Source organism: Erythrolamprus reginae, chromosome 2, assembly GCF_031021105.1.
Source record: "Erythrolamprus reginae isolate rEryReg1 chromosome 2, rEryReg1.hap1, whole genome shotgun sequence".
Taxonomy (NCBI): domain Eukaryota; kingdom Metazoa; phylum Chordata; class Lepidosauria; order Squamata; family Dipsadidae; genus Erythrolamprus; species Erythrolamprus reginae.
Genome location: NC_091951.1, coordinates 9,957,000 through 9,978,277, shown reverse-complemented (window position 1 = coordinate 9,978,277; position 21,278 = coordinate 9,957,000). Strand labels below are relative to the sequence as shown.

The window sequence follows — 21,278 nt, the reverse complement described above, 5'->3', positions numbered from 1 at the left end:
AGTAGAGATGCGGAAGTAAATACACTATTTTTGGCTATGAACAGTATCACAAGCCTTCCCTTAACACTTTAAACCCCTGAATTGCCATTTCCCATTCCCTTAGCAGCCATTTAGATCATTACTCACCATGTTTATTTATTAAAGTTTATTTTAAAAAAAATTATTAAAGGCAGATGAAAGTTTGGCGATGACATATGATGTCATCGGGCAGGAAAAACTGTGGTACAGTATAGGGAAAGAACCCGCAAAGTATTTTTTAATTAATATTTTTTGAAAAACCGTGGTATAGACTTTTTGCGAAGTTCAAACCCGCGAAAATCGAGGGAACACTGTAGAATAGAAATAGAATATCCTACGAGACTAGACTTTCAATCCTGGGCCTAGAAAGTTTAGAACTAAGACACCTTAAACAAGATCTAAGTATTGCCTACAAGATCATATGCTGCAACATCCTGCCTGTCGGCGACTACTTCAGCTTCAACCACAACAACACAAGAGCACACAACAGATTTAAACTTAATATTAACCGCTCCAAACATGACTGTAAAAAATATGACTTCAGTAACCGAGTTGTTGAAGCGTGGAACTCATTACCGGACTCCATAGTGTCAACCCCAAACCCCCAACACTTTACCCTTAGATTATCTACAGTTGACCTATCCAGATTCCTAAGAGGTCAGTAAGGGGCAGGTACAAGTGCACTAGAGTGCCTTCCGTCCCCTGTCCTATTGCTCTCCTATACCTCCTATACCTTTCTTCCATTCCTTTATCTCTTCTTCTGTTCTTTCATTGGTATGTGTATATAGATATATACCCACTAAATCCCTCATTGTGTATTGGACAAAATAAATAAATGAAGAAATGAAGAAAGAAAGAAAGAAAGAAAGAAAGAAAGAAAGAAAGAAAGAGTCATAGTGGGAGTAATTGATTGCAAAGAGGAGGAAAGAAAACACACATCCCTATACAAACTTTGGTGTTGACTTCCTGTTAGAAATTCTGTTTATATAGCCCTACAGCACAAAGTGCATTGTCATTCTGTGCTTTAAGGCTTAATTGTAACAGGAAACTTTACTCCTTACAAAAAACAAACAAACAGTATATCATAGATACAAATGTATAAACATTGCCATCTAACTGGTTGAATACTGCTGTGGTTGTTGCACAAAATACATTCCAACAATGTATTCCAACACTTCTTAATTTTCTCTCTTTTGCAGCCTGAGGAGTTATAGAAACATAGAAACATAGAAGACTGACAGCAGAAAAAGACCTCATGGTCCATCTAGTCTGCCCTTATACTGTTTTCTGTATTTTATCTTAGGATGGATATATGTTTATCCCAGGCATGTTTAAATTCAGTTACTGTGGATTTATCTACCACGTCTGCTGGAAGTTTGTTCCAAGGTTCTACTACTCTTTCAGTAAAATAATATTTTAATTATTTTAAAATAATTTTAAAATATATTATTATATTATGATTATATAATAATTATATGAAGGGCTGGGGCCCCCAGGAGGCTCTTGATGCTGCTGTGCCAACATTACACAAATGAGAAAAGAGATTGTAGAGGGACATATTTCTCCCAGCATGGAACTGCACAGGGTTTTTCTTCCAACAGTGGAGGATGGAAGGATTGATATTCTTTGCAGTCAGCCTCCACCATTCAGTCAGAACTGAAGAAGCTTCTTGGATGAGAAGCAAAATGACTTCAAGGAAAAAAAACGAAGTCCAATTACCTTTTGAAAAAAACATCTTTGGGACAACATGGCCTGGAGCTTGAAAATCTCCATACTCCTTTGGAATATTGTCCCCAGAGAACTGAGACAGATCCCGCCTCTCCTGGGCTTTCAAAAATGTTTACATATCTTCCATTTTACTTGGAGCTTACAGAGGAGCCCGGAGCCATGGGTCTGATTGGGCCTGAAGGCCTTCCACCCATTTTTTAAATCTTCAATTTTAATTATCTTTGCTGCTTATATATATTTATTTTATTTTTATATTATACTTGCCACCCAGCCCAGATTTTCTGGGGCAATTTCTAAACTTGATCCATAAAATTAAAAAATGGATATGAGAGGGCGGCATACAAATCTAATAAATTATTATTGTTATTATTATTAGTAAAATAATGCTCAGAGAACTCCCATTTTATTAATATGAAATGCACTTATTTAACAAAAAATATAAATGCTTATTTAATCATAAAACCTTTAAAGGTTGTTTAATTGTAACAAAATTATTAAAGGTGGTGCAATTATTACAAAATAATTGAAACTTATTTGATATTGTTGGGAAAGTCAGTCCCATATTCCAGAGCTGTAGCTATAGTTCCGTCGCTCCCCTTCCCTTTCTTCTTCCTGGACTGGATTAATTTACGGACCATCAAAATTTTCTCACTTACCACCAGTAATCCACGGGCCACAGGTTGATGACCTGTGGACTAGATGGCCCACAAGGTCCCTTTTAGACTCGACTCGACTCCCATTCCACTCCACTCTCCCATCCCCAACCTCAACGCTATCCCATGAAGGGCTGTTGCCTCTACGAATGGGAAGGCGTGATTTTTATAAAGAGCTCCCGACGGCAAGTGTGAGGGTTGGCTGGCTGGAGAACTTCAGCGGAGTTCGGAAGGGGTGGGAGGGGCCGGAGTGAAAGTGATCTCAGTCGGAAGGCGCCAATGCCCAGATGGTTTTAGAAGAAAATGCCTCTATGCCCAGCGTGCCTCTTAACCCTGGGGGCGACGCTGGGGGTTTCCGTGCCAGGGAGCTGTTGCGGTGAGTATCTAGGTGGGCAGGAGAAGGAGGGGACGCATTTTCTGGGTTATGTGTCACTCCCCTTCCTTCCGCCTCCGTTCTCGTGAATTTCGCCGAGAGTCTTTTAAAAACTTTTAAAAAGTTGGGGTGAGGCTGCTATGGGTGAGTTCCCGAAAGGATTGGACCTCGGGCTTTGGGGTGGGAGAGTAAACTGCACGGGGGCGCCGGAGCGTGGTCTTCCTGGGTCTCTCCCCCTCCCTCCGTCACCTTCCCAAACTCCTTCCTGTTTCGTTGAGCCTCTTTTGAGACGTTTTTAAGTCTTTCTATTCCAAGCGGTTCGCGTTTAAATAATCAAACTTTAGGACTTAAAGCTTCAACTCCTAGATTTTTTATTTTTTTTAAGTTTCCCATGAAAACAGAAAGCGAAAATGAACAGAGCGAAATGTGCAAAGCGGCGGCTGCGAGGGCGGGGAGGTTGCTGCGGCGACTTACTGGAAGGATTGGAAACCTGGGGAGCAGATATGGTGGTGGAGGGGGGAAACTTAAAGGGAGGGGGAACGGGTCCTGCCTGGGTCTCTTTCGCGCGCGCAAGTGCGCACACACCCCTCCCCCTCCGTCCCAAACTCGTTTCTTCGCGCTTCATTGAGCCTCGTTTAAGGAAGTTTGAATTTATTTATTTTTTGTAATCACCTCGCCTTTGTATCTCTTATCAAAGGGAGTGAATGTGAAATATAATCACTCGGTAAAGCCTTAGTAAGTCCACCCCTGGAATACTGCACCCAGTTTTACTCATCACACTTATAAATAGCTGTTGGGATTCTAGAAAGAGTGCAGAGAAGAGCCACCAGGATGATTAGGCGCAGTGTTTCCCAACCTTGGCAACTTGAAGGTATTTGGATTTCAACTCCCAGAGTTCCCCAGCTAGCGAATGCTGGCTGGGGAATTCTGGGAGTTGAAGTCCACATATCTTCAAGTTGCCAAGGTTTGGAAAAACTGGATTAGGGGACAGGAGACTATAACATACAATGAAGGGTTGCAGGAAATGGACATGGCTAGTCTGATGAAGAGAAGGACCAGGTGAGACATGATATCAGTCTTCCAATATTTGAGGGGCTGCCACAGAGAGGAAGGGGTCAAGCTATTTTCTATGGCACACAAAGGCCAGACAAGGAATAATGATGAGTGATTCCGGGTTCCTTAGAGCGTGATTTTCAACCTTTTTTGAGCCATGGCACATTATCTACATTTACGAAACCCTGGGGCACATTGAGTGGGGTGAGGAGGGCTAAAAAAAGTTTGGACAAAAAGATTCTCTCTCTTCCTCCCTTTCGCTTTATTTCTCTCTCTCTCCTTCTCTCCCTTCCTTCCTCTTTCTTTCTCTCCATCCCTCTTTCTTTCTCTTCCTTCCTCTCTTTTTGCTCTTTCTCTCTCTCTCCCTCCTTCCCTCTATGTCTTTCTCTCTCTCTCCTTCCCTCCCTCTCTTTCTCTCTCTCTCTTGCTTTCTTTCTCTCTCTTTCTCTTGCTTTCTTTCTCTTGTTCTCTTTCTCTCTTTCTTGCTTTCTTTCTCTCTTGTTCTCTTTCTCTTGCTTTCTTTCTTTCTCTCTCTTGCTTTCTTTTTCTCTCTGAGCTTCGCGGCACACCTGATTATGTCTCACGGCACACTAGTGTGCCGCGGCACACTGGTTGAAAAACACTGCCTTAGAGGTCAGTAAGGGGCGTGCATAAGTGCACCAGTGTGCCTTCCTTGCCCTGTCCAATTGTCTCTCCTTATCTCATTTATCTTTTCTTCCATTCAAATTTGTTCACCTATACTTTTATATCTTTTCTTCTATTCGTTTCTTTAGTTATATTACTACATATCTATTCTCTTCAATGTGTATTATGTATTGGACTAAATAAATAAAATAAATAAAAAAATAAAATAACCTAGAAAAAAGGAGGAACTTTATGACAGTCAGAACAATCAACCAATGGAACAACTTGCCTTCTGGAAGTTGTGCGAACTCCATCACTGGAGACTTTGAAGAAGAGACTGGACTGCGATTTGTCAGAAATGATGTAGTGCAGAGGTGGGTTCCTCCAGCTTCACAACGGTTCAGTAGTAAACTGGTGGTGATGTCATGGAGTTGATTCTGATGGTGCTGGTCAGTGAACGCTGCCATCTTATTTTTTGGATTATTATTTATTTTTTCAAAAAAAATTGGGGGGGGGATTTTTTGCTGGTTTTTGTCTTCTGCGCATTCGCTAAAGCCAAGTTTGCAGCGCTGTGCATGTGCCACTATTTTGTTTTGGGCTTTTTATTTCTTTATTTGTATTGTTCCCTTGTTTTTGGGCACTGCACGTATGTACATGTGCATATAAAGCATGCATGCTCCCACATGATGCACTCAGGCGGTGTGCAATGCACGCACAGCCACGCATTGCAGGAGAAAGCAAAGTGGCAGCTAGGTGAGTTAGAACCCACAACTGATGTAGTGTCTCCTATTTGGGTGTGTCAGTGTATTGAACTAGATGACTTACAAAGTACACACTTGTTACAGCAGAGAGGGCTACTGTGGGTCATTAAATTTTGGAGAAGGACATTTAAAAACTAGAGAAGAACTTAAGAATGACGGGAAGGAGATTGATTGGTTGTTAAACTTTCAAATACAAAGTACAGTGATACCTCGTCTTACAAACGCCTCATCATACAAACTTTTCGAGATACAAACCCGGGGTTTAAGATTTTTTTTGCCTCTTCTTACAAACTATTTTCACCTTACAAACCCACTGCCACCGCTGGGATGCCCCGCCTCTGGATTTCCGTTGCCAGGGAAGTGCCTGTTTTTGCACTGCTGGGATTCCCCTGAGGCTCCCCTCCATGGGAAACCCCACCTCCGGACTTCCACGTATTTGTGCTGCTGCAGGGGAATCCCAACAGGGCAATCCCAGAAGCGCAAAAACGGGCGCTTCACTGGCAACAGAAGTCCGGTGGTGGGGTTTCCCAGCAAGGGGAGCCTCAGTGAAATTGCAGCATCACAAAAACACAGAGGTCTGGAGGTGGGGTTTCCCATGGAGGGGGGCCTCAGGAGAATCCCAGCAGTGCAAAAACGGGTGCTTTGGCTGGCAAAAGGGGTGAATTTTGTGCTTGCACGCATTAATCGCATTTCCATTGATTCCTATGGGGAACATTGTTTCGTCTTACAAACTTTTCACCTTAAGAACCTCGTCCCGGAACCAATTAAGTTTGGAAGACAAGGTATCACTGTAGATACAAAAGAGATTGAGTTTGGAATATGTTAAAAAAAAACCAATGTAGTAGATAAAATTTTAACTGGCCCACTATGAAAGTATAGAAGAAACAGTAATAGAAAACATGATAGAGTGGATGACCAACTTTGGTTTGATAGTTTCAAGGCAGGATTAGACAGATTCATGGACGTCAAGCATATAGATGGTTATTGAAATGGATCTCCAAGTGCTGCCCCTATGTTGGTTGAGGCAGGCAGGATTCCCTTGAGTACCACTTGTTGGGGGTCAACGGAAAGGGAGGGTCTTGCCTTCCCTTTCTGCTCAAGATCCCCATGGACAATTGGTGGGCCATTGTGTGACACAGAATGCTGGACTCGATGGGCTTTGGCATGATTCAGCAGGGCTCTTCTTATGTCCTTATGTTCTTAGGTTACACCCTCAAGCTTGAAGACTTGGAAAGGCTATGGAAACTTAATTATAAAATGACAGTATCAGTACCATATAAAGAAAACTTGTATAAGAAGTTGTACCAGTGGCATTACGCCCTAGCAAGATTGATTAAAATGTCCTAGAATTGATAACAAATGTTAGAAACAAAAACTAGCATACGGCACGTATTACAATACAGTGTTACCTCTAGTTAAGAACTTAATTCGTTCCGTGACCAGGTTCTTAAGTAGAAAAGTTTGTAAGTAGAAGCAATTTTTCCCATAGGAATCAATGCAAAAGCAAATAACGTGTGCAAACTCATTAGGAAAAAAAATAAAAGCTCGGAATTTGGGTGGGAGGAGGAGGAGGAGAAAGAGGAGGAGGAGGACAGTGGCTGCCGAAGGAAGAAGGTAAGGTGAGGGGAATCAAAAAGTCCAAAACTTTAAGGCTTAAAAAAAAAGAGAGACTCTGAGGTGGCGAGGAGGAGCACACGCCTCCCATACACCCGTGTGAGGCTGCCTCCCATCAGAGAGAGAAACCCAGGTGGGCGACAGGTGGGAACCTCCCTCTACTTTGACCGAATGGTGGCTGCTGCTGCTACCTGCTTCCTCTTCCTTCCCATGCTGAAGGGCTCTCCTCTCCTCTTGCTTGCTCGCTCTGTAGCCAGCGCCTTTCCTTCACTGTGGTGACTCCTCAGTTTGACTGAAGCTGAGTTGATCCAGGCGGGGCAAAGGACCCCTTTTTGCCTTTCTGCACCCAAATGTTCCGGGAGGCAACCTCGCACTGGGTGTATGGGAGGCAGTGCAAGGGAGTCACCAGAGCGAAGTGGTTTATACCCTCTCCAAGCGTCCAGAGAAAGGAAAACGCTCCATTCGCTGAAGTGAGTGTTTCTTTTCTCTGGGCGCTGGCATAGACTTATTCCCTCTCCGAGTGTCCAGAGAAAGGAAAATGGTTTGTTCGCTCTGGACTGCCAAAGCCTTCTTAAGCGCCACTGAACGGCTCCTCTGGCAGTCCAGAATAGCCCGAGATGGTTGGGATTAAAGGGGGAATGGCAGGAAACTGGCCGGGCCTTCGTGCAGCTCTCAAATTTCCTGGGAAATTTTTTCGGGCTTGGGTTCTTAAGTAGAAAATGGTTCTTAAGAAGAGGCAAAAAAATCTTGAACACCTGGTTCTTATCTAGAAAAGTTCTTAAGTAGTTCTCTTCTTAGGTAGAGGTACCACTGTATTTGGTGGACATGCCCAGAAACAAAAAAATTCTGGTCTATCATTTAAAATTGGTTAAAAGGAATTTTAAATTATGAATTAGAATTAAATCCAGACATTTGTCTTCTAGGAAGACAACACAAAAAGGGAAATTATTATTTAATAACGCACATATTAACAGCGGCAACAAACTGGAAAAAAGAAAACATACCAACTGAGGAGATGGTTATCGGGAAAATATTAGATTGTGCAAAATTAAGCAAACTTACATTTAAATTACAAAATAAACAAGAAAAAGAACACCATACCATATGGGGAAAACTTTGTAGCTGGGTTGAAAAGAAAAAGGAATTAGAATAATTGTAAAAGAGAGGGGAAACTGTAGAAACAGAAATGTAAATATGAATTTATTATTATTATTATTATTATTATTAGTAGTAGTAGTAGTATTAGTATTAGTATTAGTTATAGTATTAGTATTAGTATTATTTATTAGATTTGTATGCTGCCCTTCTCTGAGGACTCGGAGCGGCTTGTTGACTTGTTGTTTTTGCGTTCTTGGTATTGTTTGTGTTTTCAATAAAAATTAAAAAATAAATAAATTTTGGAGGGGCTGGAACTGCAGTACAGACCCTCTAATTCTCCTTGTCTCCCTTCCCAGGCTCGCACTCCCTGAATTATTTCTACCTGCGACTATTCGAACCCAGCCAGGAGCAGCCTCTGTCCTTCATTAGGGGCTACCTGAATGACCAGCCCATCATTCGCTATGACAGCCTCACTGGGATTGTGGAGCCTCTGGTGTCCTGGATGAAGGAATTGAAGAAGGACACCTTTCTGTCCCTTGAGTTGGTCTTCAGCAGCGAGCTGGAGAAGTTGTCAAGACTCAACCACCCGACTGATGGTGAGCAGTTGTGATTAGCTCTGGCCCAGCTCCTGCCCCAAGGACTGTGGATGTGGGGGAGACATCCACATGCCACAGGCCTGTTTTGCTTCCGGTGGAATCTGCTGATGAAGGCTCCTCTGACCAAGAAGACATGAGTGACAGGGAGGAGGAGAGTGTGGCAGACAGCTCAGAAGGAGATCAATTATCTCTCTCCTCCTTGGATTCAGAACAAGAGTTAATGATACCGCCACGCATGCGGAGAGTGATGCATAGGCAGCAACAACTGAGAGATTATTATCAAAGAAAATGAGGCCACCTGTGGTTGGGTGGAGCTGTGGTAATTAGTGAGGCTGCTATAAAGAGCAGCGTGTGGGTTTGGCCATTGTAGAGGATTATCTGATCGTTGTGTTTCGTGCCTGCCTTGCTGACTTCAACCTTGGTGTGTTGCTTTTTCCCGCTTTGAAACTAAAGCAGAGCAAAGGGTGTTTCCCTTTGTGAAAGAAGAAGGACTGTGAATTACCTCACAGCTGCAAGCTAAGTATCTCTGAACTGATAAGGGACTTGTACCGATTACCAGTTTGTTTGGAGATGAGTGCTCTTTGCTATACAAAAAGAGGGCTTAGTTTAAGTGAATTTTCATTAGAAAGAACATTGTTTTGAATTTTCAAACATGTGTGTGTCTGAAATTTGTACCTGTGACTTTTTGGGAGGATTCTACCAGAGAGCCCGACAGAACAGCTACCAGAAAGTTTCTCTTTCACCTCAAGCTAATATGTCTGTCCAGTGGGGAGATGAATAAGTTGTCTTCCGCATCTATTCCTCTCCACCCCCTGCCCTTTATCCCCAAAGCTAGGGTAGGGCTTCGCTAACAATGGTGTCCAAGAATCAGCACACAGATTTCCACTGCTCTCCTCTGTCTTCTGTGCTACCATGCATCAGGCAATGGACTCAGCTGTCCCTCCTCTTCCTCATCAACCACCTTCAGAGGTGGGGGCTGTTAACTCTCCATCTGAAGCCCAGGCTCCACCTCTGTTTCTTTCTGACAGTTCCATTCCTTCTCCGCCTTGGAGTTCTCAGGTTGCCTTGATGCTAATTCTGACTCCCACACCTCCTCCTCCTCTGATTCAGCTGATGGAGGGGCTGGCGGCCAGCGGGCCACAACAGATAGACCTTGAGTTACAACAATTTGTTTCATGACCATTATTATTTAAAATATAGGTGCTGGAGCAGTGAAGGCTTAGACAAGGAATTGTGGGGATTTATTTATTTTATTTTATGTATTCATTTGTCCAATACACAAAGACATAGGAAGAAAGATAGACATGTGATAATATAAAAGAGGGTGAAAGTGAACTTAGAGGAGAGGATCTATGAAAGGAAGAGAATATATAGGATAGTTGGAAGAAAGGAAAGACAATTGGACAGGGGACGAAAGGCACACCAGTGCACATGTACGTCCCTTACTGGCCTCTTAGGAACCTGGAGAGGTCAATCGTGGAGAGTCTAAGGGAGAAGTGATGGGGGTTAGGGATTGACACAATTGAGTCCGGTAATGAGTTCCATGCTTCGATAACTCAGTTGTTGAAATCATATTTTTTACGGTCAAGTTTGGAGCGGTTCGTATTGTTTGAATCTGTTGCGTGCTCTTGTGTTATTGCGGTTGAAGCTGAAGTAGTCATTGACCGGTAGGACATTGCAGCATATGATCTTGTAGGCAATACTCAAATCGTGTTTTAGGCGTCGTAGTTCTAGGCTTTCTAGGCCCATGATTGTTAGTCTATTTTCGTAGGATGTTCTGTTTCGAGTGGAGGAGTGAAGGGCTCTTCTGGTGAAATATCTTTGGACATTTTCAAGGGTGTTGATGTCTGAGATGTGATATAGGTTCCAGACAGATGAGCAGTAATCTAGGATGGGTCTGGCAAAAGTTTTGTAGGCTCTTGTGAGTAGAGTGAGACTGCCTGAGCAGAAGCTGCGTAGGTTAACAACTCTAGAGGCTTTTTTGGTGATATTGTTGCAGTGGGCTTTAGCACTTAGGTCATTCGATATTAGTATTCCAAAGTCTTTTACAGAATGTGGGTTAGCAGTGAGAGATTGTTTATTCAGTTCATATGTGTGGTTTGGATTCTTTTTGCCGATGTGGAGGGTAGAGCATTTGTTGGTTGATATTTGAAGTTGCCAGGTGTTAGACTAGTCTGAGACAAATTTCAGGTCTTTTTGGAGAGTGAGTGTGTTATCAGTGGTGTTGAAAAGTTTCACATCGTTGGCAAAAAGAACACAGTTTCTTTCGATATGGTCACAGAGATCATTGATGTAGAGAATTAAGAGAGTAGGAAGGGGTGGTTTTCATAAGGGAACAGATGCAGCCATAAAGCATTCTTTCGAATGGTTTCAAGGACATCCTATGCAGACCCACCTGGGGGGAAGTGGAGGAAGGACTTGCCACACTGGCACAATAAGAACCCATCAGTACAGCTAATTGGTTAAAGAGAGCCGCCCATTGCATGAGGGAATCTGAGCTGTGATTGGTTGCTATGGGAGTAAAGGGGAAATTTCCTGGTTTCCCCGTCATTTTGCTCTGTGTGTACAGGTAGTTCCTGCAATGGAGCCCCAACCTGATGTTAAGTGAGACACAGGTTGCTTTTTTCAGTGCTACTATAACTTAACAGTCACCAAGTAAACTGCTGTTAAGTCAAGGAGTACCTGTACCCTCTCACCCACCCCTCTTTGGATCGCTTTCAGGACTTCCTATCTGGCAGGTGATTTGGGGATGTCAACTCCGGGAAGATGGAAGCAAAGATGGCATTTTCCGCTATGGCTACAATGGGACAGACTTCATCAAGTTCCAGAAGGAGACCCTCAGATGGGTAGCAGCTCAGCCCCTGGCCCAGGACGTCAAGGAGAAGTGGGAGAAGGATCGAGAGTGGTCCAATAAAAATAAAGTCTACATGGAGGAGGCTTGTATTCATTGGCTGAAGAAGTACAAGTCCTACAGGAAAGACTCTTTGAGGAAGACAGGTGAGTGGCCAAATTTATTTATTTATTCATTCATTCATTTGTCCAATACACAATACATATGGAAGAGAATAGGCATGAAGTAATATATATAAAGATAATATGTAAAAATAGAGAAGATATATGAAAGGAAGAAAATATATATGATATATGAGATAAAGGAAAGACAACCAACTTTCTCCCTCCTGGCGGCGGCGGCTTTCCATCGAGCAGCAGCAGCGCCGGGAACGTCACATGAGAAAGGGAAGCTGCTGACGTTCCCTGCGCTGCTGCTGCTTGATGGAAAGCTGCCGCCGCCACCACCGGGAAGGAGAAAGTTGGTGCAGCTGCCTACAAGTAACAAGATGAACCACTGAGGAAAGGAGCCCCCCGAAGTTGCCGGTATTGCAGCTGCACCCACCTTTCCTAGAGCTTGGAGCGCTTAGACTAGAGACTGGGAGGCTGTTAAGTGGGCAGCCAGGATGGGCATGTCCCCTCAGATCTTGTAGCATTTCGGATAATAAACAAAAATTTATGTGGCTGTTTGGTATCTGAATTTTTGTTCAGATACCGGACCAATTTTTTGCCAAAAAGTTTGTTCCATATCCGAAATGTACGAGAACCAAAGCGTTCGAGAACCGAGGTACCACTGTATATCCATCCTAAGATAAAATACAGGAAATAGTATAAGGGCAGACTAGATGAATCATGAGGTCTTTTTCTGCCATCAGTCTTCTATGTATCTATGTATCTATGGTGAGTTGTCCCTGAGTGAGTTGGCCACGGTCAGTTGGCTGCATCAAGTTGACTATGGTCAGTTGGCTGCATCAAGTTGGCCATGGTAAGTTGTCCTGCAGTGAGTTGGTCATTGTCAGTTGTCCCACAGCGAGTTGGCCATAGTCAGTTGGCTGCAGTAAGTTGACTATGGTTAGTTAGCTGCGGTGAGTTGGCCATAGTCAGTTGGCTGCAGTAAGTTGTCCCATTCCTGAACCAAAAGAGGAGGCTTTTCCTGAATAACTTGAACACATTCAGTTTGCAATGTCAAAACTGAATCAAATCCCGAGCATTACAATTATTTGGGCAGCTGGAGAACCTTACCCAAAATTCTGTGTATCGCTTTCAAAAATAAATGTCAAGCACTTCGATGCCTCATCGTTGAATATCCCACAAGCTCAAGAGAATAGAAGGAGCAGTGGGAGAGGATGACCAGATAAAGTTTTCAGTGTTACCTGACCAGAAAATCTCAGGAACTCTGGTGGTGGTCTCTTTTTACAGAGCCCCCAGTGGGGAAGATGACTCTCAAGGTGGTGGATGAAAGCCTGGAGGTCCTCGTCTGCCAGGCCTATGGCTTTTACCCAAAGGACATTCAGGCCACCTGGGAACATGGGACCTCCCGTAAGAATGTGGTCCCCAACTCAGATGGGACCTATTATGTCTGGATCAGCATTGAGATCGACCCCAAGGAGAGGAACCGTTTTCGGTGTCACCTGGAGCATGACGGCTTGCAGAAGCCCCTGGCCTTGGCCTGGGAGGAGAAAACAGGTGAGACCTGGGCAATTATGACATATAGACTTATCTGTAGAGATTCTCAATCATTCAGCTCATGGTTCTCAATCATCCGGCTTCCTGTTGCTGGAGAACAGGAAGTATCATCCTGCATTTAGTGACGGGGAGAAATGATTTTTTTCTGGGGGGTGGGAGCTGGAAGTGGGAATTTGTGGACAAAGGTATGAGGTTATTGTAGGGAAGGGCAGCGGAGCACAAGCACAGCAGGCCACAGCAGGGCAGAGCAAGGAAAGGCAAGACAGTGCAAGGCAGGGTATGGTTGGTATGATATACAGGCAGTCTGGGACTTAATCATTTATCAATGATGACATGAAATCACAACACCTTCAGAAGCATTGCTTTATGGTTTGTAAATCACTTCTGGTTGTCACAAAATGTTGAAACAGAGAGAGGGGGAGGGGAGAAGAGAGGAAGGAAGGAAGGAAGGAAAGAAGGAAAGAAAGAAAAGATGGTAGAAGGAAAGGAAAGGAAGAAAAGAAAGAAAAGGAGAGAGAGGAAGGAAGGAAAAAAGAAAGAAATAGAAAGAAAGAAAAAAGAAAGAAAGGGAAGTTGAAAGAAGGAAATGAAAGGAAGAAAAGAAGGAAAAGAAGAGAGGAAGGAAGAAAGGAAGGAAGGAAGGAAAAAAGGAAGGGGGAGAGAAATAAATAAAGAACAAAAGAAAGATAGAAAGAAAGAAGATGGTAGAAGAAAGGAAAGGAAGAAAAGAAAGAAAAGAAGAGAGAGAGGAAGGAAGGAAAGAAGAAAAAAGAAAGAAAGAAAGAAAGATAGAAAGAAAGAAAGGGAAGAAGGAAAGGAAAGGAAGAAAAGAAGGAAAAGAAGAGAGGGGAAGGGGAGAGAGAGAAAGAGAGAAGGAAGGAAGGAAGGAAGGAAGGAAGGAAAGAGAGAGAGGTCACTTTACTGTTTTTCCAGTGCTTCTACAGGACTAGCTATCAGATAAGCCTTCCGGAAAGAAAATATCGTTTTATAATGCTTTATATTATGAAACCTTCTTTCATAACAAATCTATACTATGAAACTGAAACAATGTTTAATTTCTGGAAGGACACTTTGACACATTTCCTTAAACTGATTTCTTGACTTAAGCTCCTTATCAGATCACTGCCTTGATTGTGGCTTTTCCTTCTGTCCTTCAAGGCCTTTTCTTCTGCCTTCTTCAACCCCCAGGAAGTGCCCCCACATGAAGGAAGCCCCCCCCCGCTCCAAGGCTGCAGGGGTCAGAAGGAATTGTCTTGAGGGGAGGGGGGCAGTTCTTCCTTCAGGTGAGGGCTCTTCCTGGAGACTAGCGCAGCTTGGGAAATGCTTCCATTGCTCAGCACCTCTAGTTCAGGGAGCTCAGGATCTGTCTCATCATCCGGGAGTTTGAAGTCTATTGTTCCTAAAGTTGGCAAGGTTGTTTAGTCCTGATCTAGACAACCTCAATCAAAACCTCTCTTTTGATACTATGTTGTTTCAACACAACAATATTGTGTTTATAAAAAAAATATTTTTTGGGAGAATACCGTATGAGACTAGACTTTCAATCCTGGGCCTAGAAAGTTTAGAACTAAGACGCCTTAAACAAGATCTAAGTATTGCCCACAAGATCATATGCTGCAACGTCCTGCCTGTCGGTGTCTACTTCAGTTTCAACCACAACAACACAAGAGCGCACAACAGATTTAAACTTAATATTAACCGCTCCAAACTTGACTGTAAAAATATGACTTCAGTAACCAAGTTGTCGAAGCGTGGAACTCATTACCGGACTGCATAGTGTCATCTCCAAACCCCCAACACTTTACCCTTAGATTATCTACGGTTGACCTATCCAGATTCCTAAGAGGCCAGTAAGGGGCGAGTACAAGTGCACTAGAGTGCCTTCCATCCCCTGTCCTATTGCTCTCCTATATCGCCTGTTCCTTTCTTCTATTCCTATATCTCTTCTTCTATTCTTTCATTGATATGTTCTATCACTATATCTTCTTTTCTATTCTTTCTTAGATATATTTTACTATGAGTATCTCCTCTATAACTTTTATCATGTATTTTACTATGTGTATATAGATATATACCCACTAAAACCCTCATTGTGTATTGGACTAACTAACTAACTAACTAAATAAATAAATAAATAAATAAATAAATAAATAAATAAATAAATAAATAAATAATAAGGCGCACTGGAGCTTCACCCTAGCTTTGGGGTATATCAAAGGAAAAAAATTCTGCCTTCCAGCAATTTGCCTCCCAGCAAACAGTCCAAATGATATACAACATTATTAGTAAATATTACATAAATAGTTCAAGGGTGGGGGAGAGGAATTTGCTGCCACATCATTTCATCTTTTCAGGTGCAGAGAAGAAAATACAGTCCTGTATTTACTGGTATGTGAGAAGTGATTTCTTTCAGGGGTGTTGAAAGTGATAACCTAACAGCAAAGGTTATTAAAAATGATGATACAAGAGATGATTGGTTGTAGTTCTTCCTTCTGCCCTTCAAGGCCATTCTCTTTCCCCTCTGCAGCCTTGGAGGAGAGGGAAGGCTTCCTTCAGGTGGGGGCACCTTTTGGAGGCCAGTCCCCAGCATCTACTTTAGGGATCTCAGTATCTCTCTAATCAGAACCATGTTTCTCCTTCTTTAGCTACCACATTGTGGATTTCTCTGGCAGTTGTGGCTGTCCTTATCTTGGGAGCCGGGATTCTTTACCTATGTAAGTGAAACAAACACGTCCACTGACTGACCCCTCTCTCCCATCCCTGTGTCTTTCTGTGTTGACTGAGCTGTTATGGCTGGCAGAGCCTTCCTGAGAGTTTCCCCCATATTCTCTACAAGACCCTTCCCCATTTACAACATTCGGAAGAGGAGTCAGAAAGGAAGGCGAAAACAATGCAGCTATTTTTTCCCATTTCCTCTAAATCTCAGAAGGTTACACTTTCCTCTTGTTTGGGAGAAAGTTGTCAGAGTTTGTTACAGCAATCAAATTTATTATTTATTTATTAGATTTGTATGCCGCCCCTTTCCGTAGACTCGGGGCGGCTCACAACATAATAAAACAATTCATAACAAATCTAATAATTTACAATTTAAAATTTAAAGTAGTTAAGAAAGCCCCATTTTTAAGCAGACATACCTACAAGCATACCATACATAAATTATATAGGCCCGGGGGAGATATCTCAATTCCCCCAAGCCTGACAACAAAGGTGGGTTTTGAGGAGTTTACGAAAGGCAAGGAGGGTAGGGGCAGTTCTAATCTCTGGGGGGAGCTGGTTCCAGAGAGTCAGGGCCGCCACAGAGAAGGCTCTTCCCCTGGGGCCCGCCAACCGACATTGTTTAGTTGACGGGACCCAGAGAAGGCCGACTCTGTGGGACCTAATCGGTCGCTGGGATTCGTGCAGCAGAAGGCGATCTCGGAGATATTCTGGTCCGATGCCATGAAGGGCTTTATAGGTCATAACCAACACTTTGAATTGTGACCGGAAATTGATCGGCAACCAATGCAGACTGTGGAGTGTTGGTGTAACATGGGCATACTTTGGGAAGCCCATGATTGCTCTCGCAGCTGCATTCTGCATGATCTGAAGTTTCCAAACACTTTTCAAAGGTAACCCCATGTAGAGAGCGTTACAAATTTAAAAAGCATACTCAGATAACTGATACAGTAGGTTTCATTAACTTCTCTTTATATACATAACAACACTCAGGACATATATACAATACCAAGAGTGGTTCTTCCAATGTGGTAGAGTGGAGAGATTGTAATTAAGTACAAATACTGGCAGAGTAGATCAGAGAAGAATTCCAGTTTCAATTCAACAGACAGACTAGATCAGTTTTTGCACAGAGCTGAACGCAGCTTAACTGAAACCAGGCTCCAAAACTGTTTCAGTTACCAATCAGCTCCCATTGGCTGACCTTGTTTCTATACCTATACCCTTCCACTAGTTAGGAAGTTTCTCCTTGGTTCTAGGCTAATTCTCTCCTTGGTTAGTTTCCATCCATTGTTTCTTCTCCATTCACACCCACATAATATTCTCAGCAACGGTGTAGAAGTGTTTTGCCATTTCTTTTTCCAAGATGGGCCTTTTGACCCGCTTGTGATTTGTCTTTCTTGGGTGCAAATGCCAAACTAGTCAGACCAGCTTAGCTTTCTACAACCAGCCATGGTTTCTTCTTAGATCTAGCTAGGTTGGAATCGGACTTTGGAGTAGAAATAAAACTAAATGGGATAGACCTATGTTCGCGGACCTGTGGAACGTGTGCCACAAGTGGCATATGGAGCGGTAAGTTCAGATCCGACATGCACAGTTGATTTTGGGACCTTCTAGGCCCACTGGGAGTCCGGAAACAGCCTGTTTTCAGCCAATGGAGGAGGTGGGGAAGGCCCATTTTTTGTTCTCCTCAAGCTCCAGAGCCTTTCCAGGAGCCTGGGCACAGTAAAAACAGCCTTCCACACCAACCTGGAGGTTCTCTGGAGGCCAGAATGGCCCGTTTCCCAACTTGAAAGAGGCCATTTCTGGCCTCCAGAGGATTCCCAGTGGGGAGGCCATTTTTTTCGGAAGCCTGGGGAGAGCGAAAAACAGCATCACGTACCAGGAGCAGTGGGGAGGGTCATGTGCGCATGCAGGGGGCCATGGAATTTGAATGTAATAATAATAATAATGATAATGATAATAATAATAATAATAATAATAATAATAATAATAATAATTATTATTATTATTATTATTATTATTATTATTATTATTATTATTATTATTATTATGTCAGTACAACACAGCAAATGAGATCACTATGCTGGATTTCGTATTTCATCTCCAGTCAGGCGCCTCCCAAGCACCTAGGACTGCATGATGTAGCGGCGAATTATGTTTGTCGATCCCAGTAAAGCAGCCTTTTGCAATTGACAGATGGAGATTTTGTCAATTCCAATGGTTTTTAACTGTCCGCTGAGATCCTTTGGTACTGCGCCCAGCGTGCCAAGTACCACTGGGATCACTTTCACGGGCTTATGCCAGAGTCGTTGCAGCTCGATTTTTAGATCTTCGTATTTCACTAATTTCTCTAGCTGCTTCTCCTCAATTCTGCTGTCTCCTGGGATTGTGGTGTTGATGATCCATACTTTCTTTTTCTCCACGATCACAATGTCTGGTGTTTTATGCTTCAGAATTCGGTCAGTCGGAAGTCGGAAGTCCCACAGTAGTTTTGCTTGCTCATTTTCAACCACTTTTTCGGGCTTATGATCCCACCAGTTCTTTGCCACGGGTAAATGGTAGTTCTGGCACATGTTCCAGTGGATCATCTGTGCCACAGCATCATGTCTATGCTTGTAGTCAGTCTATGCGATCTTTTTGCAGCAGCTGAGTATGTGATCGATTGTTTCATCTGTTTCTTTACAGAGTCTGCACTTTGGATCGTCTGTTGATTTTTCAATTCTGGCTTTGGCAGCATTTGTTCTAATGGCCTGTTCTTGTGCAGCCAGTATTAGTCCTTCTGTCTCCTTTTTCAGTGTTCCACTTGTAAGCCATGACCAGGTCTTTTCTTTATCCACTTTGCCTTCAATCTTCTCCAAGAACTGGCCATGCAATGCTTTGTTCCGCCTATTGTCCGGAACAAAGCATTGCATGGACAGGTGTTGTTATTATTATTATTATTATTATTATTATTATTATTATTATTATTTGTATTTCCAAGGACTCTTTCCAAGGACTTTGCATAACCCCCCCCATGCTTCGCCCCCTCTTTTTTGGCATGCAATCCAAGAAAGGTTTGCCATCACTGGGATAGACTCTCACAACTGCAACAGTTGGCTGGCAAGCAAGCAAGACATGAAGAAAAAGGAAATAGCAAAGATCTTCCTCACTGTTGCTTAATTCATGATGATTCAGTATAAATTAAGGACCATTTAGTATGATTGGGAACAGCTCTACTTGACCAGCTTTGAATGGCTTCATCGGTGGTGGGAAAAAACAGCATTGGGGTATCATATGCCTTACTCTATTAGGAGTAAGAAGATTTTGACTTATTCATCAATATAATAAAATATTTTATAATATTTTATAATATAATATAAAAGCAGTCTCCTTTTGATCCCCAGGGTGTCCTCTCTGTCTTTATCAATCCTCCAGGGTGATTTAGGTCCCTAGGAATCTCCAAGCATGTCAAATTTGGCATGATCCAATGGAACCCTTTGGAGATGTGTTGTATCACCCTGATGTCAGCCCCATCTCCTCCCATCTGGGCCTTCTGAAGGTCTTCAGCATAGGTCAAGGCAGGAGCTGCTGCCCCCCAAATTAACCAGCTGTGCTCTCTTTTTGCCATCAGTCTGGTACTGGAGAGATAGAATCTTCCATCAGAAAGTGAGGACTTCTACTGACACAGAAGAAGATAAGATTCAATTAGAATCGATGCTCCAATCTGAAGTAACCATGGAGGTGAGTCTGACTGAAGTCCATGTAAGATTCAAAACTCTGGGCTTGGGAAATACCCAAGCACTTAGCGCCAAGGCCACTGAGGTGTTGGGTGGGGGAACTTTCATCTCCAAAGTCTTTCTAAGACTTTCAAGGTAACCATGAAGACCCTTGAATTGTGGGTTGCTTGGCACTCCACTGCGACTCAGCCCCTCCTGCTGGAGACTCTTTGATTGGCAGCTCTGCAGGGAAGATCCAGCTCAGCCTCAGCCTCTTCATTTTTGCCAGCGCTGCTTTGAATCCCAGTGAGGGGAGCCTCAGGGGCAATCCCCGTGCTTCAGCAGGCAACGGAAGTCCGGAGGCAGGGATTCCCAGCGGCACAAGGCAAAAGGGGTGACTTTTGGGATGGGGTTGCATGCATTATTTGCTTTTGCATTGATTCCTATGGGAAAATTGCTTCGCCTTACAAACTTTTCATCTTACGAACCTGGTCTCGGAACGAATTAAGTTTGTAAGATGAGGTAGCACTGTACTTTGCCAGTCCAAAACTGTGGTTTTGATATTTTCATTTTCTCTCTTTGCAGGACAAGACAACCTGTGAACAGCAGTTTGTTGAAGAGTCTGTGCCAATAGTTCGCAGGCGAGAAGGGAACAGACAGGGGCTCCAAAGGTCTCTGTCATGGGTTGAGGACTTGAAAACCCTGGACAAAAATTGGTCAAATTATAATCAGCTATCATGGCCTAGAAGTTAATAACTGGACCTGTATGTATTCTGAAAAGTACTCAAAGCACGACTACCTCTGATGAAGGAAAAAGTTTAGCAACTTCCAACAGCCAAACAGTCTTAGAAAGGAAAGAAATCCAGGAAACCTCCCCCTTCCCCACCCTTTTCTCTCCTCTTGAATTTGTCAGATTTTGCTACTGATGCTGCTCTTGAGAGTGGGTGGAAGCGAGAGGGCAAAAGGAGGGAGATAGGAGTGGAGAAATGTAGCACCCCAGGTGCAGTAGAAGGGTGTCAAAAGGAACTGAGGAGGGTGGTGACATTCAGGTTGGCTTAGAACAGGATGCTAAGAGACACTTGGTGCTGGGCCTTCCAAGGTCTCTTCCATCCCCCATCTCACTCTTTACGTAGGACTTTACTTAATGACTGATAAGATCATTTAACAACCTCAACTAGGAGAGCTGGGATTGCCATCCATGAACGAAGGATTCCGTTAGGATATTGAATTTAGCAGCTGGAACAGTAAAACTTATGATAGGACAGAACTTCAGAACTGAAGAAGCTCCTTGGATGAGAAGTAAAACATCTTGAAAGAAAAATCAGAAAGTCCAATTGCCTTTTCAAAAAGCACCTTTGGGAGGGGTCTGTAATATGGTAAATGATTTAGCTTTAATAGATAAATGGTCAAAGCAATGGAAACTGAAGTTTAATGTTTCCAAATGTAAAATAATGCACTTGGGGAAAAGGAATCCTCAATCTGAGTATTGCATTGGCAGTTCTGTCTTAGCAAAAACTTCAGAAGAGAAAGATTTAGGGGTAGTGATTTCTGACAGTCTCAAAATAGGTGAGCAGTGTGGTCGAGCAGTAGGAAAAGCAAGTAGGATGCTTGGCTGCATAGCTAGAGGTATAACAAGCAGGAAGAGGGAGATTGTGATCCCCTTATATAGAGCGTTGGTGAGACCACATTTGGAATACAGTACTGTGTTCAGTTCTGGAGACCTCACCTACAAAAAGATATTGACAAAATTGAACGGGTCCAAAGACGGGCTACAAGAATGGTGGAAGGTCTTAAGCATAAAACGTATCAGGAAAGACTTCATGAACTCAATC

At 43.0% G+C, this 21,278-nt stretch overlaps 1 protein-coding gene across 3 annotated transcripts; it reads left to right on the top strand.

Annotated features, from left to right (window-relative positions):
• Nucleotides 1-2,607: 2,607 nt before the first annotated feature.
• On the top strand, nt 2,608-20,767 carry LOC139159678 (zinc-alpha-2-glycoprotein-like). 3 transcript variants are annotated; one of them, XM_070737002.1, is made up of 7 exons: nt 2,608-2,775; nt 8,279-8,518; nt 11,240-11,515; nt 12,767-13,033; nt 15,679-15,747; nt 19,362-19,471; nt 20,032-20,767. In XM_070737002.1, exons 1-7 carry the CDS (start codon nt 2,703-2,705, stop codon nt 20,197-20,199), a joined length of 1,203 nt encoding a protein of 400 aa, XP_070593103.1. In that variant the 5' UTR covers nt 2,608-2,702; the 3' UTR covers nt 20,200-20,767. The 3 variants fall into 3 exon arrangements, with proteins under 3 accessions (XP_070593103.1, XP_070593105.1, XP_070593104.1); XM_070737003.1 differs by lacking the exon at nt 2,608-2,775 and adding an exon at nt 2,815-2,916; XM_070737004.1 differs by lacking the exon at nt 15,679-15,747 and having other exon boundaries at nt 2,636-2,775.
• The last annotated feature ends 511 nt before the right edge of the window (nt 20,768-21,278 follow it).